Genomic DNA, 25,685 nt, shown 5'->3' on the forward strand with positions numbered 1-25,685 from the left:
CTCACAACTTTCTGCCAGCCCCATTCTGCCCAGCCAAGCCTTGATTTATGTGTCTTAAAAACACTGGGCAGCTCCAAGAGCAGGCTGTGTCCCCAGGGAGCACTATCTGGGTTAAGATAAAATTCCTCAGCAGTGTTCAGCCTTTGGGGGGAAAGAAGAGCTGAACAGCAAGGCAGAATGAGCAGAGAAATACAGTAGCAGACAGACTGACTGACTCCTTCAGCTGCTGAACTGAGTGGAAGCGCATTTCTCCTGGTAATTGCTGGATGTCTGAGTACTTCATCTAACATGAAGGTAAGACAATTGCTTACTTAATTTGTTCTGATGAAGTGAATACGGCAAATGCAATGAAATATTAATTTATGTGGAGAAATACTTGGCAGCATTGGAGAAAAGAAGAAAACTGAAAAACAGTACTTTGCACAACAGAGCTGGGGAAAATCAGTGCATTATTCTTCTTATTACTCCAAGCAGAGTAATGTAAGGATTGCAGGCAGTTGGAATAGCTGCATGAGGTAATGGAAAAATAAGGAAAAGAAACAAGTAAGTTTGCTTTGCTTCTCTCTTTTTTTTTTTTTTTTTTTTTTTTTTTTTTTCCAGATGCTGGGGATTTTTCTGTTGCTGGAGGTTTCAGGCTTCTTTCCTGTTTTTTCCAGGTGAATATTCATCTAGAAAATAGCATGGTACAGACTAAGCATGGACGATTTAACATTGTTGCATGTCATGGGGCTAGGCTTAAAGGTGTTTTCAGATGAATTTCCTGGCAGAGAAGGCACTGTTTGGTGTCAGCACTGCCATTGTTATTCATGGTGACAGGAAGAAATTATGGTGTCCCTTAGCAATCTGTTTGGTGGAGGAGGAGTAAGCAGTGGTGTGAGCCCACAAACTACGGCCTGCCCTAAGCCAGCCCCATGTCGTGGGGAGGTTTCACCCCTATACCTCTTTGCCTCCAGAGGCATTGCGACCCTGACTGCTGTCCAGACATCTCTGGGCACGGTCTGGATGCTTTCTACTTTGCCATGTGGAGCTGGTCTTTGAACTTAGCAGTGCATTGACAGAGCCTTACTGACCTTCAAGACAAAGGAACATGCCAAGTTTCTTACTGATCAGTGACCAGAAAGGTTGAGAAGGAACTGATATTATTCTTATAAATGAAAAGCAAATCTCGGTGGTTTTGGAGGAGGGAGCCTGATGGATCCTCTCATTTTCTTTGGAGGTCTGCTTTGCTGTTTAAGGAAGTTTCTCACTAATTCTTTTGAATGGAAATAACTGACAGTATTCCACTTTTGCTTTTATAATGCAAAAACCCTGCTGGGATAGCCCCTTCCGTCCAGTCAATTGCCGTTGGAATTCTTTTGGCCCTTGGTCCGAGTGTGATGGCTGTACCCTAAAACAGGTATAGATAGACACATTTTTAGGTATGCATGATTTCACAAACATATTCTTCTTTTTTCCCCCCATTAACAAAGAATCTGTTCTACCTTTAAGCTCAAACCAACTTTCAAATAAAAGCACGTGAAGCTCCTTTCTACAGAAGAGCAAGAAAGGTTGCTGGACCCTAGAGAGGGGAATTCTCCAGCCTGTCTTCTCTGTGCACACTTTCAAAGCTGTAGTATTCGTGTTGTAAGATAATTTGTGCTGTTTTTGTTTTGCTGATAGTTCCAAAAAGGCTGACTGAGCTGTTCAGTACACCAAGGCGTTCCTCAGCTGATGCTGACTTGAACCATTTCCTCTCATTTTTTATCAGAGAGGTTACATGTCAAGGGAAGAAAACTTTGTTGCAAAATATTACACAATGAAAACAAGTCGATGATTTTTAAAGTATAATTCTATTGATATTACCTTTCATTTTCTTTCTCATTTACTTTTATGTTGCATCAACTATGCAATTAATAACTATGATCAGTTAAGGAGAGATTGGTCAAAATCAAGGATGTGCTATGAAACCCTACTTTTGCTTTTTCAAAGCCAAAGGAAACCTACTTGATGCTTGATTTCATTATATCAGTAGCATTTTTATTTGTAAGAACTCTAGCAAATTCATATCAGGCATGTCTAGCCTATTAATAATCTTAAAGAAAAATGAAATTTGTCAGCACTATCCTTTTGGTTTCATATCAGATTATTGAACAAACCAACCAAGTTTATGGCTCAATCTAAAGACCACATAGCTGTCTTATTATTAACTTGTGAATCTGTTACCATACTGTGGCAATAAGTGTGGTTAAATCTTAGAAAAATGCAGTGAATGCATTCTTTACAGCAGTATAGCAGCATCCATTTGTGTGCCCTGGTGGCGCAGGTGGTAGGAATGCCGCGTTGCAACACCGGAGCCCCTGGGTTCGAATCCCCCCTGTGGCGCAAGTGGTAGAAGTGCTGCTCTGCTACTCAGAGGCTCGAATCCCGGGGGGTTGGACTCGGTGATCTCTAAGGTCCCTTCCAACCCACACGAGACTATGAGACTATGAGACTATGAGACCCATGTCTTGACACCAGTAAACTGTTTCTGCCCTGCCTTTCGATTTCTTATGATCTCTCTTGATTTACATTCAGATTCGGAGACGGACAGTAGCGGTTTATGGGCAGTATGGGGGAAACCCCTGCTCTGCTGATGCCTTTGAAACAAGACCTTGCACCCCGACAAGGGGATGCCCAACAGAAGATGGCTGTGGTGATCGGTTCAGATGCTCCTCAGGTACCATCCAAGACATTTTTTTTATCATTTTCTGGACTTTGAAGTTAAGAAATATAACATTGTTTTCTTTGAAGCTTATAAATGAGCAATGCCATTGGAGAATCCTTGACCTATAAATAGATTAGATTTAGCAAGAAATTTTCTCTTTTTCAGCCTCAGATGTGCTTGTTTTTAATTTCAGTTTACTGAATTGCTTTGGAGTATGTTTTTGTGTTTAATTAAGAGAAGATAATTAAAGAATGCAACCTTAGATGCCATTGCTCAAAATTTATCTAGGCTATATTCAAACATCTTAGAAACCACCTGGGTCCTGAACACTGAGGGACTCCGGGCTAATGCCAGCATCCAAGCAACTTCTGTTACCTTCACAAAAAAGACACACCACCTCAGTGGATAGATATTTATCACAGAGAAATATGCTAAACTTGTTTTGGTGGTATCAGAGAGATAATCAGATTTTATCACATGTGATAAGGCCACAAGATGAAAGCATAGGAAGTAAGTTTAGAAATAAACTGTTTTATTAATGTATCAGAAGACTTGATTGGCTGTGGTTTTCCTGAGGGAAATGCATTATTTCTTTATGTCTATATTTACTGTTGTTTCATAATCCCTCCCAAACACACATAGTCCACTGTGGGAATAGCAAGCTAATTAACATCACAGGTAAGTGGGACTGTCACTTCGATTTTAGGTGATATGTAATTTTAACCAAACATTTCTCCTTTCTCCATGCATTTTTGTTTCCTCTTAGGTCAGTGTATTAGCAGATCTCTTGTATGCAATGGAGATCAGGACTGTGAGGAAGATGGTACTGATGAAGATCAATGTGAAGAGAAGAGGACTGTATGTGATATTGATAAAACACCTCCAAATTCAGAACTTACAGGAAAAGGGTAATGTATTGTGCAGACTTCAGTAGTACTGGTGCCAAATGCTTTCATTTTTTTTTTGTATTTACAATTTCATGCTATACAGACAGAATTCATGGGCCAATGGTAGAGTATCTGATATGGAAAAGCGGTCCTTACTAGTTCTCTGATTTGAGGCAAAAAATAAAGCCTTCTATTCTACTATTTAAATACACCTCCTAATATGTGAAATCAAAATGTAAGCCACCAAAACATAAATGTCAGAAAGGAAAAATTGAGCCAGCAACATTCATTCTTTTTGTTTACTGCTGTTTCATTTAGTACCGTGGATCCATATCTATTTTTACTTTTGCATTCTACCTGCAGCCTAACAAACTAATTATCTCATCTTTCTTTAGCATAGTTATATCACTTGGAATGTGGTATTATTTAGTTATAGTACAGAAGTTTTTTTGAATGGGTATTGAATGTTGTTGCTATTCCACATGAATTGCTGGAAAAATAAAAATAAAGCACTTGTGATAAATATAAATACCTTAATGTCAATCAATGTGTCCATTTCTGTTGAAAAATTTAGAACTCTTTTTTCCATGTGCTTACATGTTCTTGTGTTACAGATAAAGAAGTCTGTCAGCTGAGTTCTGCTTTTCTTAAATAAATTAGATTATGATCTTAACTGCAGATACAGCATTCAGTTATATCAGGATGGTAATTATTAACTCCAATAGAGGAATTTCTGCCTCTGTGTTTTAATGATTTTTCATGCTTTTATTCTTGCAGCTTTGATGCAGTCAGTGGAGAGTTCAGGGGAAAAGTCATTAATACAAAAAACTTTGGAGGACAATGCAGAAAAGTCTTCAGTGGTGATGGGAGAGAATACTACAGGCTGAGTGAAAGTGTTCTTGCTTATACGTTCCAGGTATGTTTCCATTAAGCACACTAGCATGTGCTTAATCTCTCATTAATCATAAGAAACCTTGCAGGGTCCCTTGGCTTCCCTAAAAGCAGATGAATTATGCCTGTTCCCTCTCTGCAGAAACCCCAGTAACTGTGGCTGTGCTTTATCTCTCACAGAATTAAATGCACAGAGAAGTATCCTGTGCCACTGTTCATTTGCTGGCTGGAGTTATACCAAACTAACACTACTGCCAATAGCAAAATGTTTCAGTGCCACCACAGTGCTGTGGGCTGTATAAGCCACTAGATGCTCTGTGAACATTGTGTCAGCTCATGCTAAAATAATCTGGTATATTAAAAACTAGAATAAATAAATAATGTGATTATTTTGAAGGTGTATACATATGCTTAATATTTTGAAATAAGCTAGCTTATGTCTTGCTAAAATGGAAAGGAAAAAATGTAATTGCTCAGATATGATTTCTAACTCTCTCACAGCTAGAACATAAAGCCGCCTCTTTAGAATAAGCTGCAACTTGAATAACCTTAAGAAACACGATGGGCACCTGGCTTTGGAATACTTTTTGGAGGTCTTCCATTGTGATGCTTCATTTCAAATCATTGTCTTGGGGATTTGGTTTGTCTCCTTCTCATCAAAAGTATGCCAAGCAATCATTGATGTAATTTACTACATAATGTAAATGCTTCATATACAAACTTACATGTATATATACATATGCATACATATGTCACAAAAAGTGTAGTATGACTACTGGAAAGTGCCTTACATGTAGGATGAGAGGTCATACTACACTTTTTGAAATCCAAAATGGATTCAGCCTAAAAAACACCTCAGATTTTTTGCAGCAGGAAGGACTTGTTCTACCATTTTTAACATCCTTTTTACACAGAATTCTATCTTCCATTTTCTAGGTTAAAATTCAGAATGATTTCAGTTATGAATTTTTCAACAGTAGCTGGTCATATATGAAGCACACAGAAAAGAAGAAAAAATCAAACAGTGGATACAGTTATTCAGAGAAGAAAATAGAGCAACATAGTCATAAGGTATGTATGAATTGCTGCTGTAGCTTAGAATTTTGCATAAATATTTCTGTCATTTTTTCTTGCACTTTTATGGAAAGATGCATAAATTCATTCAGCTCAGATATTTTTGGCAGAAAGGGCATGACAGAAAAGAAATCCCTTAAAGTCACAGAATCACAGAATTGTAGTGGTTGGAAGGGACCTCCAGAGATCGAGTCCAAGCCCCATGCCAAAGCAGGTTTCCTACACCACGTCACGCAGGTAGGCGTCCAGGCGGGTCTTGAATGTCTCCAGAGAAGGAGACTCCTCAAGCCCCCTGGGAAGCCTGTTCCAGTGCTCTGTCTCCCTCACCGTAAAGAAGATCTTGCTCACATTTGTGCGCAACTTCCTATGCTCCAGTTTCTGGCTGTTTCCCCTTGTCCTGTCTCCACACACTGCTGAAAAGAGTCTGGCCTCACCACTTTGCCCCCAACACCTCAGATATTTATAGACCTGGATCAGGTTCCCCTCTCAGCCTTCTTTTCTTAAGGCTAAACAGACCCAGTTCACTTAGCCTTTCTTCATAGGGAAGATGCCCCGAGCCCATCACCATCTTTGTGGCCCTCTGCTGGACTTTTCTAAGAGAGGTGCCTGTCTTTTTTATACTGGAGAGCCCAGAACTGGACACAGTACTCCAGATGAGGCCTCACTAGGGCAGAGTAGAGGGGAAGGAAGAAGAAATCAGTGGTTTGGTTGCCAATAAGGATGGCTTGGCTGCTGGTTTTTTTTCTTCTTTCTCCGTTTTACTTCTTTAACAGTGATTTATTTATTTACTAGTTATTTTCCTCCATATTTGAGGAAGAAAAGCATCAGCTTCTTGTTATAACTGATCAATCTTTTCCATTGTCTTCCACACTTTTTGTTTTTGTTTTCCCCTACCATCTTTGTGAGTGTATTGGACTGAAAATATACAAATAATACTGTAGTTAAATTCTTTTATGATACCTTTTCCTCTAATAGCACTCCATTAAGAGAGGATTTTACCTTTGACATATATAAAGTGAAGCATTAGTTAAGTAATTTGCAAGTGACTCTCAATTCTGAAGTAAAACCTTTATCTTACAGCAAACAAAATCAAGTCACAGATATATAAATTTTATGGTCTCCAAGCTGGCAGAGGATAAGCTTATCTTGCTGCTCTAACAACAGTGTATTTTAAGACTTAGGCTAACAGAATTCAAAAGGAACTTTAGGAGACTGAGGTGATGATCATTGTGCAGACATGCAGAGTTTTATCTGCAGTAGCATCTTTTAAATGGCTACAGCACCTTACAAATGAAGGATCGTCTAGGTAAAATCAGGGTGAAAAGGAAAATTTTTCTGATGCCTCCAATTTGCCTTCAACATTTCTATAAAGCTTTGTTCAGTATCTGATATCACATCTTCATGATCTGGCTGATAGGAACTAACTTTTTAGTAAAATGAAGCATGACTGATTAATTTTCCTTTCCCCAGAGTAGACAGCTGATGGTTGTTGAGAACACTGTGGAAGTTGCTCAATTTATTAACAACAACCCAGAGCTTCTCACTCTTGCGGAACCATTCTGGAAGGAGCTCGCCAACCTTCCAGTTTTCTATGAGTACAACGCCTACCGAAGATTTATTGAGACTTTTGGGACTCATTTCTTGCACTCTGGATCTCTAGGAGGACAATACAAAGTTATATTTTACTTGGATACTGACAAAATGAAAGCAGAAGGTAGAGTACCAAATATTACCAGAAAGAAAGCAAGCAAACAAGAATAAAAACTACTTTGGATGTTCTTCCAGCTAACATCTAAAATCTAGAAAGAGACTTCTACTTGCCATCACATTCTCTTCATGGGCAAAAGAAAGAAGATTGTGAAAAGTTTGAAACTACAATGTTTAGTCAAAGATCTGACTCTGCGACCTGCAGTGCTCCTGGTAGCCAAGTTATCCCACTTGCTTCAGGACCTCACCAGGCTAAAGCAGAGTTGTAGGGCCAATCTGAGTCTCAAATAATGTTAAAATTTAAATGTTGCTTAAAAGTGGAGGCTGGGTAAAACCTAAAAAGCAGAATAAATTGCAAACAAAGCAAACACAAGAGCAACATATACGATCATGTTCAATGGGAAGCAATGCTGTAGGATTAGAGATTGCTGAGAAAAAGAAAGAAAGAAGCAATGAGCCTTTTCCAGGTACACCCCGCAGTCTGTCAGTCTCCATCTGTAGGCTCTAGAAACAAGTGGACTGTCTGACATAACCTGCTTTTTAGCTGCCTTCTTATTTTTTTCTTTCTAAAGCACATTTGAAATCAATAGGCAACTTAGAAATGAACATAACGTGCTTTCTTTGTGCAGTACTATTAATGGATGGATTTCTCTGCAGGTATGAGCATAACAGATATGTATCAGTGCACCACATCAGGCTGGAACTTTTTCATTGTGAAGAAGAAGAAAACGAAGTGCTCGAAGCTGGATGAACTGCTACAGACTTCTTCAGGTGAATGTTCAGTATTAACTTGTACAGTTACATCTACAGCTTCCATGTCCCTCTTAAATATCTGTCAAAATGAGGAGCAGGTGTTGATAGCTGTGTTGAACTGCATCTTGACTTGTTGAACTCGGATCCAAATGTCTAGTTTAAAAGTCTCCCTAGCACCAATAAAATGTAGCTGATGCTTTCCCAATAACTATTAATTTTTCTGGACACCTGCAAAAACACACTATCCACATAGAACTGCTTGATATAGGCATAGATGGTTGATCTGCACCAATGAGTCCTTTGACTACTTACTAGGACAGATATTGCATGTATCATTTCTATTTTCATTTGCAAATATCACACCAATGGCATTTTCTTTATTTTTCATCCCAAATCTTCAGGAAGCAGTAACAATAAAATTAGAGGAGATCCCTACATAGAAGGTGGAAGACCAAGTGCTGTTGCTGGCCTTAGTTATCTAGACCTGGATGATCCTGCTGGTAACAGTCAGAGATACTCCTCTTGGGCCAGATCTGTGACAGACTACCCCAGAGTAATTAAACAAAAGGTAAGGATAGTTCCCTGAAGCTGAGATGAGCAGATGGGATTACTTCAAGTGGAGAAATGATTAACCTATAGCTGGTGATAAATCAGGCAGTAGTCTGAAATTGTTTTGTATTCAGATTAATTCATAAAGTAAATAAAAAAATACACAGGAAATAAATTCCATGAAGTTAACATGAAGTGATAGCTGTATCATCAGCTGAGCCTTTGGCAAGTCAATACTCACACTTTTACAAGCCTTCAGTAACTTTAGTAGAGCTCTGTCTAAGGATAAAGGATCACCCTAACATTGGAAAATGCCCAGTTTCCACACAGCCCCATTTCTGAATGGTATATTGGCAGGCTTGTACAGCTTCCACTCTTCTTATCCCTCTCCCTTTTCTCTGCACACAGAAACGTGGTATAACTGGGTATTCTGGTAGCCAGGCACACAAACTCGATCATGACCATATTCACCACTGCCTTGTTTAAACTCCTTTTGGAAGCAGTCCATATGCTGAAGAAAGATGTGATAGCAAAGGACCTGTCAGGGGGTTTTCAGTTAATGCAAAATGTTTTTGCTTATTGTTGCTTTCAGTCACTTCTCAATGAAATGACATGATATCCAGAAATTCGGATTGGAAATATTTTGGTAATGATTAGGGTTTTTGTACCTTGCTGACCTGTTTTATGATACACATTTACCTCGACTGTAATATCATATCTCAAATACTTTTAAACATACCTAAGGTAACCAGTAGCATTAAGGGATACTGTTTAAGCAAAGCTGAATTTCCAGAAAAAGGTTAAAATTAAAAATTAACATAAGAATTTAGACACATAGGAAATTAGAGCATCTTTCAAATCCTGTATGCAGGAACATATATTCCAAACCATTTCACATAACAAAATATGCTTACACATTCTTCTATCTCTAGTATAGGTATTTAATATCAATGTTTATTCTGTGCAGCTAACACCTTTATATGAACTGGTAAAGGAAGTGCCCTGCTCCTCAGTCAAAAAGCATTACCTAAAACAATCCATTGAAGAATATATGGCTGAAAATGATCCCTGCAAATGTCAGCCATGCCAGAATGGGGGTGAGGCAGCTGTGGAAGGAACTCAGTGCACGTGCTACTGCAAGCCTTACACCTTTGGAGCAGCTTGTGAGCTGGGAACTCTCATGCAAGATCAGCCAGGTCAGCTCTTTTTAAGCTTATGAGAGTTTAGAATTGGCATATGTGTTCTCCTGCTTCTGGAGTCTGTATGTCCTGCTTCATGAACTGCTGCTGCCCAGCATTCAGCACAGGAGGATCTTTAACATGAGCCTAAGCCTTGCTTTGCATGTCCATGCAGTACTTCACGAAGAACTGTTTGTATTACTATTGCTGAATTGAGTCAACAATATTAACAACTCAAACTGCAAATTTCTATAAATAAATATAAAAACAAGCAAATAGGAAGGAATATGTACTGATTGACCAGCCATCAATAAATTTTAACGATCTTGTTCTTTAATTTTTTCCTTAGCTGTAACTACTGTTATGTTGTCTTATATTAGTAAGTAATTCCAAATTTGTGGGATTAGGGTTACAGAAATGGTGAGTTTGGGGGAAATTAGGTCATTGTCATCTGGATCTTTCTGTAAGGTCATATTTTGGCTCATCATTAGCTTGTTTTTGTTTGTTTGTTTGTTTGTTTTAAAGGAGAACAACCCTACAGAGCTGTTTAATGTGAAACATTCTCAAATGTTACATAGGTGTTGTGGATGGACGCTGGAGCTGCTGGTCTTCCTGGAGCTCTTGTTCAGGGGAAAGGAAAACCAGGACCAGAACTTGCAACAACCCCTCCCCAAGTGGGGGAGGGAAGGACTGCATAGGAGAGCAGCTTGAGAGCAGGCCCTGTGAGGACGAAGAGCTGCAGCACTTTCGGTAAGCAGAAAAGGAACACCTGGGGTATGAATACAGGAGGTGTTAAAAAGTTAATCCAAAATACCACGTAAACTATTGAATTTAGGGGAAGGTCATTTATTGGGCTGTCACGTTTAAGCTGAAACAAAATGGAATTCAGAAGTTGTGATTCTCATAGAATGTATGACTGGAAAATTGGGTTAAAAAGCAGTAAATGTGACAGTATTCTGTTCAGCACTTTCTCAGACAGCCTGGCAGTGCCCTCCTTAAGTATAATCCTGATGTAAATGGGTCGTATGATAGTCTTGAAATTAGGCTTCCTTGGAAGAGTAGCATTTTGAAAGGAAAGCTGAATTCAAACTTAACCATACTTCTGTTTACTTTATAGCCTTATTGAGCCACACTGCTTTGATACATCCATAACTCCTACAGAATTCTGTTCACCTCCTCCTTCCTTGGCAAATGGATTTGTTAGAGTAAGTTATTTCTACTGCTCCATTATCTGTCCTATCTCTATCAGCAGTGTTTCACCTTCAGTTAACACAGAGATCCACTTGCAGCCATGTATTTATCCTGGTAAGCTCAGTATCAGAGCTACTGCACAGCAGCTTTCTCAGCAGTTTTCCTTGGCTGGAGTTTACAGGACATTTGTTAAGACTTTTCATTAACAATAAAAGCAAACCATAAAGTCATCCAGAAAGCAGAACAAAGTCTTTACTTTTCAGTAGTATGCTGCCCATAGAATAAAGAAATCTACTTGTACTATATCCTAAAGACATTACAAAAACATCTGTGCCTTGTGAATTACATTTTAATATAGAGGAAATAAGAAAGAAAGCAGGATAGAGACTATGGAAGGTCATCCAGAAAGTCCACAGCAAAATTATAAACAGATTTTAGGGACCTTCAGTTTATACCATATGATTCACCATTACACTTTCTTATTATCTGTTGAAATTACTATATGTAAAGTTATTTGTGCTGATTAAATTGGACCTATATAACAAGGGGAGAAAATTCTTCAGATTATTGATTGCATTTTCTTTATTTCTGCTCAATAGATAGAAGCCTTAGTTACAAATCCATTAGTTGTCTCTGCACAACTGCAACCGGAGGCAAGGTCCTAAATTTTGTGCTCTCTCTTTTGCTAGTGATTTTTTTCTGTAATCACTAGTTCTTTCCTATATCAGAGCTTTTGGTTCAAAAACTGAAGGTAAATCCCTGCACTTTGACATGTAGTCTCAATTTTTTTATAATAGGGAGATTTTTCATATAACAGAGGGTTATATAAAATGACAAGTGGTGTGTGTCCTGAAGTCTGGCTCTTCTGAGTAACTGTTATCACATTTACCTTGGGGGAACTGATAATATGCCTTCCTAAGAATTAACAAAGCCATATATTGTTCACTGACCCACTCATAAGGCTAGTTAAGAGCTTGTATTCCTCCTCTAATGCTTGATAACGGATACATGCAGTCCACTTACACCTTGTAGGACTGAACTGTTCCATCACTGATGTATCACTGCCAGATCCCCAGCAAAGGGTGCCCTCAAACCAAGCCCTACCTTAATTTAGTAAGTTCAGGTAGCCAGAAAATTCTCTATTTTGCTTTTTTTTTTTTCTTTCCACATCTCCATTTTGATCACATCTTCTGACTACTGACAACCAGCAATGCCCACAGAATTCCAGAGACTCTCTTAATCACTTTTATACTATATATTTTAAATGACACCTATTTATTGTCTTTCAGAATGCTGAAAACTCATATCCTGTTGGAAAAGTCATTGTTTATGCTTGCAGACACGGATATTCTCTCATTGGTAATCCTATTGCTAAGTGTGGCAGTAATTTGGAGTGGCAAGGTGGAGACAGATATTGCCAGGGTATGTCTCTTTCTCATTTTGAAATACAACTTAATTTCTGAATTCCAGTGAAACTTCTCTGAATGTCTGCTTTCCAGTAGTAACAGTGGAAATGAACACTTGTATTTCCTAGATTCCTACACAGAATTTGGTCTACATTGACCTTTATTTTGCAGCCACATTTTTTATACTGAAAAGTGTCCATGGGGACTGGTTTTAAGAAAGACAGGAAGTGGAACAAGGAGAAAAGTCCAGCCCAAGAACTGATTTTTACGTGAAAAACTTTTGTTCCTTAATTATGACCTGTAGTGGAATTCAAAAACTATTGATATGAGCCATGCAAAATAAGTAAAAGGCCCAGAAATCAGCACTGGACAGCCACAAAGCTCTCAACTAACCATCCTGTCATAAAAGCACAGCTTTGGGGATCACTTTACATCTTAGACAGTCTCCTCCCTCCACTCTTTTCTTCTTAACCAGTCAGTTATCCTTAGGGATTCTTTTTGCCACAAGCATTTCTCATGAATCAGTATTGAGTGGGATTTCTTTTCTTCTTCCTTTCCCCTTCTAGCCATAACTGACTGTTACAAAGGCTAGTCCACACTGCTTGAACACCATCTAATTGTTCATTAGAACTAAGCCCCCAGGATGTCCCAGGGCCCTGTTTGTATGAGCTGACCATACTAGCTTGTTACTCACTGGTATGAATCCTCAGCAGAAGCATGGGTCAGACCTGCAGGTAGCAGGAGGATATATTAGAGCATCCTTGATACTGCACATTCACCTTCCCGGTGTGATGAGTTAATAGCTCATGCTAACATGACCAGTATATACCTACAAGAGCATAATCTAATCTTACTATTTGATTTCTTAAGAAACTTAGGAGGAGATAAAACCCTTTTCTGCAACCCATTGGTTCACTGTGGCTATCTCAAATGCTTAATTCCTTAGAAACTACTTGCCTTCTGCCTCTCCTGGAGGGGGGGCTGCAAGGAGAGCCATGGAAACCTTCATATGAGATTGGTGAGAGAATAACTCTGTCCTGTCCACATGGCATGCATCTAGAAGGGGCACACTCCATTTTGTGTGAGCCCAGTCTCAAGTGGACTCCTGACATGAAAACCATCCAGTGCAAAAAGGCAGGTAAGCCATTGCAATGCTTCAAGTGCAACCCAGGAGTTTATTTTCTGGGTAGACCATTGGTGGTAGAGATAAAACACAGAACTGTAGCTGACATGGCTGCTACCCAGGCATGCCTCCTACTTTTCAAGTATGTTTTCTTTTGCTCAGCCAGCTGCTGCCTGAGGTAGCCTGATTGGAGATGATGGGCAAGTGACGATCAGGCTTAGACCAAAAGAGCAGAAACATCTGAGTTTCCCATTCTTGGTCATTCATCACTGTATCAAATGTATGTGCATATCAACCACAAGAATTTCTGAGAGATTAACATGTACATAATTCAGCTCATCACTGCAGAAGTACAAAAAAAGTACCAGATCTAAAGTGTCACAGATGCCATCTTCCCAAATCTTTCAGCATAGCCTTACAGACCCTTTTTTTGTTTTGTTGGGGTTTTTCTTGCATCATGTTTTAAAATTCCAGTAACGAGTAGAAAGAGTTTCCAATGCTTCCATCTTTAGAAATAGCTTGTGTCTTGCTTTTGGAGCATTATATTGGTACAATGGTCAGAAAAAAATAGAACTGTAAGATGGAACTTGCAGCTTTCTTTACTGTCAGTACATAACAATATTAAGACTCAGTATTTCGACATAGGGCTTTGGAGCCTTAGCTTTTCTGGTGCCAGTAGTGAAGCCAGTAACTCTGAAATCTAATGATAAAGCTGTTGCTAGAAATGATTCAGCATTGCTAAGATTAGTAGAGACAGACAGCTGCTGCAGAAATGAGATGGGTGTTTGAGTTTGAACACAGTACCTGACTCTTTACGTTTGACTCATGACCTATGGATAAATTACTGTTCAGTAACTCTGTAAAGAGTATCATATATTTTTAATAGTGTTGGTTCCTTCTGTGCAGTAGATTCTTTTAATGAACATGCAGGATATCACTTTGTGTCATGGCTATATAATCCAGTGCCTTTATTCTCAGCTGGTAGGATACTTTCAGTGTAGAGCTTTAGCAGCCCTTGTTTTTCTGACCCTTGGCATTGTCTGTGCTCTTTTACTTCAGTTCCCAGTGTGAAACCAGAAGTGACAGAGCCTAAATGTCAGCCATGGGAGAAAGTGCAGCAGTCGCAATGTGTGTGCAAATTGCCCTATGAGTGTGGGTAAGTTCAGGCTGGATTTAGCAATGACCTTCTCACTTTATTCAAGTCCAATTAAATTTCTTAAGTTTTCATTCCATGACAGTTTAGAAAGCTTTACTCACGAGAAGCAGGAATTGTACTTTGTTTGCTTTACAGCTCAATCAATGTCCTGCTCATCACTTACCTGCCTTGTCAGAGCTGTCAGTGGGTTTAGCAGTGATGGAATTCAGTTAGATGACAGAAGGTGAAGGGATAATTTCAGTTCCACTTGATCTGTGAGATAGGTGGAAAAAGATAAAATGATATTTTGAAGATTTAGAAGACAGGAAAAGTTAGAACACAGACCCTTGGGACATAAAGCATCAAAGCTGTAAGGTAGGGAAATAAAGCAGCCTTCTTTTTCCTTGCTAGGGACTGCAGCATTACTAACAGAACAATAATCTAATTTCCCTTTGCACAGCCATTTGCACAGATCAGTCATGTCACCTTTCCTGACCTCATAACTTGCAGACCAGGGTTTATTTCCTATCTGTTCTAAGCCTACATTCAGCAATAAGCAATGCAGAACAAAGGTATGGAAATAAGTCAAACTGTCAATTCCTTGCAAAATGTTAAGGAACAGAATCAAAACAAGAATTAACATGAAGAGGTCCCTCTGACCATCCTGTGCTGACAGCCAAATGTGCCGAAGAATTCAGCGCTCCAACATCTGTCTGGTTTTCAAAGATCAGATAAAGTTTCATATGAAGTCACTGCTGAGGTTTAAGCACGAAATCCAGGCAGCTTTTGTCACAGCAGGAGCTAAGCAGTTCGGGAACTTTATGATAACAGACTGGATTTGTCCTTTCCTGGTATAACAGGGAGAAGGTGTTTTGAAGTCCTCTCCAGTGATTTCAAAGTAGCAGAATTTCTCAGTGTAGTAGGTGTACTTTTCCTGTCAGTAACGCCTTGCACGATTGACTCCAGTTATAAGCCAAAATTAACACAATTTGAACATCTCAGAATTATAGTTGGTGATTTTTGTTCAGGTTTTGAAGATCCACTGGACTCTTAGCCAGTATTTGAAGACATTGCCTTGTACAATTGTGAGGTTTGTAATAAGCCTGTTAAGAGTCTATTTTTAAATTAGACTCTATATTTAAAATAGTTGTTTTAGTAACCAACTCCTACACATTTTGTCTAGGTACTCACTAAAGTGAGGCAACAATGTCTTCTCTGGTTCAGGGATGTAGTGAAGTTATTTGGGAAGAGTCCACAACGCTGGGGAAAGGCTTGGATAAAGTCCCAATTTAATTAAGTACACTCAGTTATGCATTTAAGCTTCAGTTAAAATTAATCTACTGCCTCCTGTTTCTATTTCTTCTTTTTTAATTACATTTAAGATGGCAGGAAGATGGATAGCAGTCATTTTTGTTACTGATGCTGCCTTTTTGCTGTCTTGAAATAACACATCTAATAATAGAAGGATAAGTCATCACCTGTCACAACAGACCAATCTGCCAGCTTATTAGTGATATAGGACAAAGGCATGTAAGTAGATCTTGGTCCTTCCTCAGAGTGCAGAAGTAACCCAGTTTGCTCTGCTGTGGTGATGACACTCATCAGCAGCCCCTGCTCAAAAGGTGGGAACAGTTCACATGGGAAGAACCACTGTGGTCTCAGATGCATCACAAATCCATTGACAGCACAAGAACCCTACAACTTGCTAAGGAGTCATTGGTCCCTCATGACACAGCCTTGGGTTACGTCTGCCTCATCAATTACAGCCAGAGAATGATCCTGGGCAATGGAGCTGCTGAATCCCTAAAGCAGTTCCTGGCAGAGTTTTGGTAAGGGTCAGCTCCCAGATAGCTCCAAATACAGCTCAGGAATTGTGAATGTGAGGGACCAACTCTAACAGGCCATTGGTTTTGGTCTCCTTTTGTGGACAGAGAGAACATAACAGCATGAACATAAGCTTTTCTGTGTGAAAAGGTGTGAGGTTAGGAAAGGGTCATAGCACAGTTAGTGAATTAAGATGGATGAAACCTCAGATACTGGAGGCTAAAGACTATCACCACACTGAAGCACTATATTCAAGAGTTCCTCAACATTTATTTGTTTAGCGTCCCTGTCTTGGTCTATGTTATATTAAGACTTATGGGCTTGGATACAGTTTTAAGATGTTAATCATTTCTAGTTAGATTTCTCACTTAGTTTCAACTAAAAGCTGCCCACCTCTCATAGCAGGTGAAAGGGAGAGAAATTATATGGTGACTTACAGCTGCAGTTTCATTTCTTATCTTACATTCTTCAGTAAAGGCATGTTCGTTCCCCCCACCTGGGTAGAAGCTGAATTTTTCCTGGTTCCCTTTATACAAGGACTCTTCCTTGCCTCTAATAATTTTTGTTGCACTGCTCTGAGTCCCCTGCAACAGTCTTTCTAAATTAGTGAAAATTAATAAATTCCCTTATAAGTACAGATTCACTGTCCTTTTTCTGATGCATCTGGACATGCTGATTTCCACAGTCTTCTCTGCAGCTGATCCAGCCATAGCAAATAAGTACAGCAGTCTCAAGATAGCTTCAAGTATTACTGCATTGTAGCGACAGATTGGCAAAATGGAGCATTCATTCCTTGTTTCTTTCCCAGCAATCAGATTTCCCTCTGTTCAACCAAGTGATGAAATCAGCCTCCCTCCCCTCTGCTGCTGATAAAGTGGTGCAAAGCAAAGCCATTAACACATTCCTATCTGACTTTTATCTTTCCAGCTAAATTAACTTGCCTCTTCTACTAGTTTTTGTCCTTAAGGCTCAGATACTGAGACTCTCAAGCAAATATAATATTGCCTCTGAGCAATTTTAAACATAATAAACAACTAAACAACTTAACTTAAAGATTAGATGCTTCCACTGGATCACACAATGTTATTTCAAATTTAAGCTGATTCAGAAATTAAGAATTTCCTGTACCCTTACCTGCTAAGATAACTTTGACATCAAAAATCAGTGCTCCAGCATCTCATAGGCTGTGCAGCCAGATGAGAGAATGATGTAATGGAGAGAGATGCACAGTTTCTGTTATTAGCTGCTTGGCAATACTTACCTGTTGTGCTTTTGCCCTCCCTCAGAATAAAAGAGTTAAACTCATTCTTTATGTCAGCAGAAGATCAGTAAGGAAAATAGAGGTGACAAATGTAGCAACTGGTATTGAGTCTAAGCACCTTAGTTAAGGGGCCCTTGGCAAGTGAGGACACTAACACCTCAGGAGCAGCACTGTGTGGAAAACAAAGAAGTCTGAATTATTCATGCACCTAAGCCTCAGGTTCACCACTGCTTTCTTTGGATGTACCTCACTGAAAGGCAAAAACAAGAATCCGGCACTGAATGTTTTCCATTCTCTCAGCTCCTTTTAAGACATACCAAGACAAAATGCTTTTAAATGAAGTGATCCCTGCTTTTTATTTTCAGTCCTTCCCTGGACATTTGTGCCATAGATCCAAGAACAAAGAGGAACATTCCTTTAACTGTTTGCAAGATGTATGCCTTAGAGTGCATGGGTAGAAAATATTCTCTTACTGAAGCAACAAACTGCAAACCACCTCAAGCAGCTGAGAGATCATGTGGGTCGTGCTATTCATGGGAAAAATGTGAAGGTGAGAGATTCTTTATGATTTTAAGTGAAATTTGTTTATGTGAACGAAATGAAGTTCGTAACCCCATTTACACCCATTTACAGTGGCAGTGGCCCTGTGCTGGTGCAGCACCTCCAACCCTCCCAGCACCACGGGGCGCACACTACTGCTGAGTGGGTTCACACCATTCACCCAAGGCTTGGTGTCTGACTATGGCAGGAAGGAAAAGAAACTCCTGTGGGAGATAGTAATAGAATGAGCAATCTACAGGAAAAGCTTACACCTACTCCCTCCCCAGTGGGTTACCTGATTTGATGTTCCTTGGGAAGCTGTGGGTGAAGCTTTTGCCTTATTCTTTTTTCACCATTTAAAGTTTCCCAGCTCAATACCTGCAGGTGTCTTTGCTGCCCTCAAGAACAGCTCGGCTTTTCCTGGAATTGGATGAGCTGTCTCCCCAGCTGTATCCTGCAGCAAGGAATTGAATGTTTCATTTTGTACCACCTAGAAAAGCCACTTGTTTTTGTTTGTACTTTGCTGCATATCCCCAGTTTCTCATATTGTGAACAAAGGTGGAGGGATATTCCCCTAGAGGAAAGAGGCCCAATCTTTTGCAGTTCTCAGATTCCCTGATCTAATTTCCCTGAGTATCATCCACTACTGTGCATTTAATGGAGGGCTGGCAGAAATGTGAAGGTAAAGGAGTAAATTATGTTTTCAGATAGAAGGCACAGTTATTGTCTGGCAGTTAAAAAAAGATTGCTTGATAGGAATTTGTGTATTTTGTCTACCCGCACTGAACAGACAGAAATAATACAAAATAAATAAATAAATGGATGGATGGAGCTTCAGCAGAGATAAACATACCACACTGAAACAAAGACATGGTTGTGAAAAGTATATCTCAGTCCTCCTTATATGATTATTTAGATGTTGGCACTGATACAACTGTGCACATTTATTTGTAGGAACAAATCATTTTGTTGTAGTGACACTGCCCATAGATAAGTAAAAATACAAGTTGCGTGTGCTCGACTGGTTTGCTACTTTCCAAGGACGGACCTCTCATTGTGCATGGTATCTGGAATACAGAGCAGTATGTTCACAAACTGGTGTTAGCAGACTTCCAGCAGTAATATCAGGGATGTCTCTGAGAGCAATAAACTGCTCAGCTGGTGAAGCTTTCCCACAAGCACAGCCAAGTTAGCTGAGGTGCAAAGCCCTTTGCCTGCACTGGGCTGCTGTTGCAGCCAGCACCACCTGTTGGTGCTTCTAGTTTTTTCATCAGCTCCTGTTAACGATTGGCTGGGAAGGACACGCTCCGCATGTCGCAGTTACTCCCAGTTGCATTTTGCTAGGAATGGTTTGCGTTGCTTTGCATCACATCAGATGCCATCCTGAGTGAGTGCCTTTTCCTCTGTGTCCTTGCTCAGCGCAATCCAACAGCTGTGTGTGTGATGAAGACGCGCCATGCGAGGAGGGCGGCATCCAGGTCTGTGCTGCTGTGAGCGACTTCACTACCCACCAGACCATGACAGAGTGTGAGGCTGGGCGGCTCCAGTGCCGTGGGCAGACTGTCACCCTCGTCAGCATCAGGCCCTGTGATGTGCAGACCAAATGAGATCTGTTATGGTTCATTTTGTTTATTGCCATGGGATACATCAAAATGTGTCAACTCTTGGGCAGGACATAATTCAAACCATGCTCTGTCAAATACAAGCTGTGCCGTGAAGCCCACTGCAGCCCATGGGGTTGTGTGCATTGGCTCTGGTTGCATGCCCAGGGCCCTTTGTTAGGCAGAGCCATACTCTTTGCTGATCCAAAGGTTCTTGGCTTAGGCCCCTGGCTTAGCACTGGCAAGTTTTGTTTGCATTTCTGTCACAATTAAAAAGTGTTCCTGAACTGCAGTCGCCAGAGCAATGATGGATTACAGTGCATAGAATGGCAAATGCATGTTTCTGAGAGCAGCACAACCATATGCATTGCTGACTAGATAGAGGTTCCCAGAAAAAGAATAGGCTTTACAAAATAAGACATACAATTCTTCACTTTTAATAGAGTAACTTGTTCCTGCTGTGCCTCATTCAGCTGTGCAAACTGCATCTACAGCACTGAACCTGTTGCTGAGCCTAAAGCTTTTAAAGGTCAAAACAGTGTGCATTAAAAGCAAAGTCAGCTTTAAGTAATGAGAGGAATGTCTTTGCTCAGTTTCCTCTACATAGAAGCACTTCAAGGAAAATCAGCATTTTACACTGTTGTAGCTATCATCATGAGCTACACTTATAAGTGCAGATAACTTCATTGCATTTGTCACATTTATTTATGCTTGTGCCAATACCTGTTTGCTCACAGACCATTGCATGTAGAAGTCTTCTACAACAGCACATCTTTCTCAGGGGGAGCTATTAGGGAAAGTACATTCTCACAAGCATCGTGATAGCATAAAATCCCTTGGAGACAACCTTGGAAGAAAGACGGTTATTAAAAGCAAGGAGTCTCTCATCGTCCTCCCTTAAACTTGTCATCAGGCAGTGACACATTTGCTCACTCAGGTTTAATCTTGCAAGTTGGCTGAGGTGCCACCCTCAACTGTCCTTTCAAACAATGCCCTTAGTGACAAAGGGGTGGGTAGTGAGCAGGAGGATGAGTGATCCAGCAAGTGCAGCCTATCAGCAGGAAGCTTGCATGCTTTGTAAGTAATAGATGTTGTTTCTTGCTATCAATAAATGCCTACCAGAATATACATCTGCCTTGGTTTTTCGTATGTATCTGCAACTTGCGTCACTCTGTAAGCCCTACCCTCAGCTGAAAACGCTTTGCTTTCTGTGGTGCTGGAAATGAGGATTAAGCCTGGATCTTAAATGTTATTTTAATTACTCTTTTCATGGGCATGATTTATTTTATTTTAATTTATTTTAGAAAATTCTAAATTTTTGCAGACAGCTTACAGATGAAAATAAGCAGAATAAAGGCCAGATTAATCAGTTATTTGCTCTGAATGATCTGCTGGATATGAAAAAGCAGCATCTTTCAGGAACTTCTGAGTGTTTGGCCCATGTTTGTTCCCAGCTTCCTAACACAGCATTTCTAATCTTTTTCTTAAGACACAACACAAGCTTTGACAATGAGCCCACTGGGTATCATTAGTCTTCATACCTGCTGGAGGCAAGAGAAAATCATCTGGAAATTTTCTTGAAGAAAATACAAAAAGAAGAGTGACTTGGTAATTTGTGTCTTCAGAAAGGAAAATGTAGAAAACCAGTGCAGGTCATCAGGAAACCCTGAGGTTTTCTGATTAAGAAACAGTTGGAAAAAGAAAAAACCCTAAATTGCCTGTTACTCATCTCCAGATATCAGTAGGAACAGAGCCCCATGTCCATAAAATAAATTAGTCTGAGTAAAGAGAGACAAAATATTAATGAAGATTGCATTTCAAATGCTTCATCCAGTCCCTTATACCTCACTGTTCATCTGACACATCAAAATCTCTGCAGGGCTCCTGTGTTCCTCTTTCATCCTAATGATCAACTCCATCTTTCCCACTCCTCAACACAGCCAGGTCCTGCCCTGTAGATGCCTTGTGGACTCTTTCCCTCCCAGCTGCCTGCCTGCTGGTTTCCAGCACAGCTCTTTGTCACTTAGTGCTGTTACATCACAGTCCTTTCCCCGCTGGAATTGTCACTTACTGTTCTCAGTCTATTTGCCTGGGTCAGAATGTACTTCATCTGTCCATAAAATCTGAGGACATCTTATGGCATTTTAGAAAAGACATTAAGCCTTCTCAAAAGCAGAACAGAACAACCACAGAAAAAATCCAGCTGAATGCCGAACACTGGAGAGGGAGAAGTAGTATTATGAGTAGACAGAAGTCTTTTTCAGAGTAGTAGGACTATTTAATAAATCATTTGGATTCTAGCAGAGCATGACGAAGAGGCATTTCTCAGTGGGAAAATTTGGGGGCAATATCTACAGAATAGTTGGAGTTTTGTTCTTTCTTTTTCTCATTTTTCTTTTTTTTTTTTTTTTCCTTTCTCTTCAGATTTTATGGCAGCTCATCAATAACAACCTTTTCCGAGAAGCCCAAATCCCCCAAAGTCACAAAGTTGGCTTCAGGCTGTGTGTACCTACTCTCCCTGCTCTTTAAGCTGTCTAGACAGAAGACGGCCTGATCTGGGGACGATACAGCTGTGCCAGGGTAATATAGTGGCTAAGCTAGTAAGTTCTGGGGAGATCAGAGTGGATTAACTTAAGAACAGGGCAGTGCTTTGAGATTTAAGCCAGCATTCAGGAGGGAAAGAAGTGGCACAAATACAGAACTAAAGCTGGCAGCAACAGCCACATCTGTACTGATTGCTCATAGCACAATGCTGCTGCACTCAAGACGTATCTCAATATTCACAAGTTTTAATGATTTTAGAAATAGAGAGCAAATATCACAAGGCTAAAAGACAAGTGGAAGTCATACCACCGACTTCTTACTCACAGGGGCAAGAGCAGTGAAGACTTAAGTAAAGTTGTGCTTTCTTGCATGCCCACACAGACAGACTAGCTGCAGCCTGAACAGGGACTGTAGTATCTGTGGTTAGACAAGTAATGGGAGAAGGTGATGGTGCCGAAGCACTTCTAGTCCCTCGAGTGAGCATGTTTATACATATGTATAAAGACACATACCTGCACGCACCAAGCTAATAAGGAATGCTTTTTTTTTTTCCTTGCCACAGCTCTGCACATAGTGTCAGCCAAGAAAAATATAACTTTAACGGGAAAACCCACTGCTGTTCTCAACCTGTTACACAGTAAATAACGGCATTGCACAATGAATGTTGATGCAGCAACTCACAGAGGAGTTTCGCAGACAAAACAAACATGTAGCCAGGGATGATAACAAAAAAACCTAGGATTTCACATCTTTTTATGCAGAAATTATAAGAAAAATAAATATTATCATAAATCATCTTATGCCACCACATGCTGTACTTTGCATGCTTCAGAGTTGAAGGAATACATAAAGCAGAAGTTTCCCAATCTCACTGAGAGATCCCACGTGGATACTGTTAGATTTTGTTTATACTTCAAAACTTGGAACATTTCTCTGTCCTTGCACACTGACCCTTTGGACTGTTGTCTGTCCCTGCTGCATGACAAAAACTTTCAAAACAGATATGAGCATGCTCCAAGTCTAGGAATTCCTGGGAAAGATGAGATAGCTCGTGTTTATACCAGTAAATAAAACAGATCAGATGTTTTGCAGCCCCAGAGGCACAAGGGCTCGTGTTAGTTCACATCCAGCCAGCAAACCATGGGAATAGTTGGCCTGCTGGAAACAGCCCTCGGATTGCATGGATTATTGCATTGGGCCCAAACGCTGTTCGCAGGAGGACTGGCTAGCACAGACCAAAACCACATTAAGTAATTCAGCAGGAAGGATAACCATGCACACTTTCCTCAGTCCTGTGCTCTAATGGTCTTTAGTCAGACACAACCAGAATGCTTGACAAAGGACAGAAATGTGCTCAGTCATCTGCTGCATTACAGTGATCCAACTCTGCTGCTTCTGAGGACATGGGTATAAAAGTGCTCCACTCACACAATAACCTGGACTTAGATGAGCAATGAAATCTGAAGTGCAACTGCTTTTCAAAGTAATAGTTCTGAAATAATTCCAGAAAAATAACCTTTGCTAAGGTTCAATTCAGAAGTGCCACTTTCTGGGTCATTTTTTAATTCTCGGTGGGTCACTACTAATGAATCCAAAGACAGGTCATCAGATTTAGCTTTGAAAATATCAGGATAAACCAACGCATTTAAGAGTCAAACCTATCACATCTGCAGTATTTTTTCCTTCAATCATCACTGTAGATCTTGTGTTCTGAATAGGCCAGTGCATTTCATTTCACAATTACAGGGACCAGGACACAGAAAGCAGAATTACTGATCATTTAGGCTTTTTCAGCTAAATCCTGGCAAAGTGGCTTCATTCCCTTCTATTCCAAGGCTTAGACAATAACAAAAATATCTCCGGAGCTGTCACTGTCGAAAGAGCCTCACTGCTGTGTGTCATGGTTCTTTGTCTCTGTTCCTTGTGCAGCCCTTGGATGGGATTATTTGCAGAAATGTTTTTCCTGGTGCACTGCCCTGATGAACCAATTCCATCATTGTGGTTAATTTTCTGTAATGCAGTCCAGCATTAACCAGCACACATTTGGTTCAGAAGTAATGTCACTCTGCCTGCAATTATGGCTCACTTGAAATGAATCTTTTATTTTTGACCAGCAGTTAGTATCAGGGCTATTTTTCTTCTTCTCTTTTTTCCTTTAACCTAATGCAGTAGTAATTTTAGGGAATGGGAACACCTCAGTTTCTCCCTGTGCTCTTGTCCCAAGTCTTCAGCTGTAGTTGTGCAGATACACTGGGATACAACCTGTTGTGTTCTTTTCTTCAAAATTACAGTTATCCCTTAAGTGCAAGTGAAAAGTAGCAGGAGGAGGGATGCAGCAAACCTCACAGATCGATGCTCTTGTAGGTGGGGAGCATTGATGGCCTATGATAAGTTCAGTCTTGCTCCCCAGAGGGAGGTGGCACATTCAGTCATTCATTTCTGGAGAGAATGTGCAGATGGCACCAATGCACTTACATGGTATACCCTCCATTACCCTGACTGTATTGTATCACAAGTGTTAATTGTGAAAATTAGGAGGAAAAAAAAAAAAAAGTTGTTCTCAGTCAGTTAATATTTAAATAAATAATTGCTTATTTTGCTATGCCTTTTGTTTTGTTTTGTTTTGTTTTTTTCTCCAGCTGAACTGATTTCCAGGAACAGATCCTGTAATTTCTGCTGTTATTTGCAATCACCTCCCTGTGCTCCGATGACCTGAAACTGCAGCTTGGCAAATGCACAGTGTCATATCAGAAGGACTTTCTGAGACACAGCTAAACAGTGAGCGGGATGAGCAAACTGCAATTAATTTTGTTTTTTCCCTGAGTAGTTTTTAACACATAGGTCATATTGATCAGGTCTCAAAGATAGCATTTGATGGCACCAATCTGTTCATTAGGGGCCTGAAATTCCTACTTGAGCTGATACACAGCAATCACCTGTGTATGATAGGTTTTGTACTTGATTTGTCTGAAAAGTAATATATTATTATGGATGAAAGGCTCTGCTGCCCTGAAAGTTATGGGAGCAACAAATTCCGAGAACAAAATGGGAATGTCAGCTTACCTCTCTACAATAATTTCTTGGTTTCCTTAAAGCTCATTTGTGTCCCATTAAAGACTCCTTGACTATCAACTTAGGTCATAACTGGCCTCTAGGGAGGAAAAAGTAAAGGCTTCATCTAAAGCAATGTACTTTTTGGATCAAAACCAAAGCGCTTCCTCCCGAAAAGTGCAAGTAAAAATGTCTGTGATCTCCAAGATCAAACAACATACTGCTGAAAATTAAACATTAGGATATAGATATAAAACACATACACAGAGCGAGTTTTAAAAATAGAA

The 25,685-nt window shown here is 39.9% G+C and overlaps 1 protein-coding gene across 1 annotated transcript; it reads left to right on the forward strand.

Annotated features, from left to right (window-relative positions):
• Nucleotides 1-144: 144 nt before the first annotated feature.
• Nucleotides 145-20,931, forward strand: C7 (complement C7). The gene is made up of 18 exons (XM_015848684.3): nt 145-294; nt 601-656; nt 1,321-1,396; nt 2,554-2,695; nt 3,450-3,591; nt 4,348-4,486; nt 5,398-5,532; nt 7,006-7,249; nt 7,900-8,013; nt 8,397-8,563; nt 9,512-9,740; nt 10,301-10,472; nt 10,840-10,927; nt 12,203-12,335; nt 13,266-13,457; nt 14,502-14,598; nt 18,028-18,212; nt 19,622-20,931. The coding sequence occupies exons 1-18, from the start codon at nt 289-291 to the stop codon at nt 19,807-19,809; spliced, it is 2,505 nt and encodes an 834-aa protein (XP_015704170.2). The 5' UTR covers nt 145-288; the 3' UTR covers nt 19,810-20,931.
• The last annotated feature ends 4,754 nt before the right edge of the window (nt 20,932-25,685 follow it).

Source organism: Coturnix japonica, chromosome Z (assembly GCF_054131305.1).
Source record: "Coturnix japonica strain WE chromosome Z, WE-NBRP24, whole genome shotgun sequence".
Classification (NCBI taxonomy): Eukaryota; Metazoa; Chordata; class Aves; order Galliformes; family Phasianidae; genus Coturnix; species Coturnix japonica.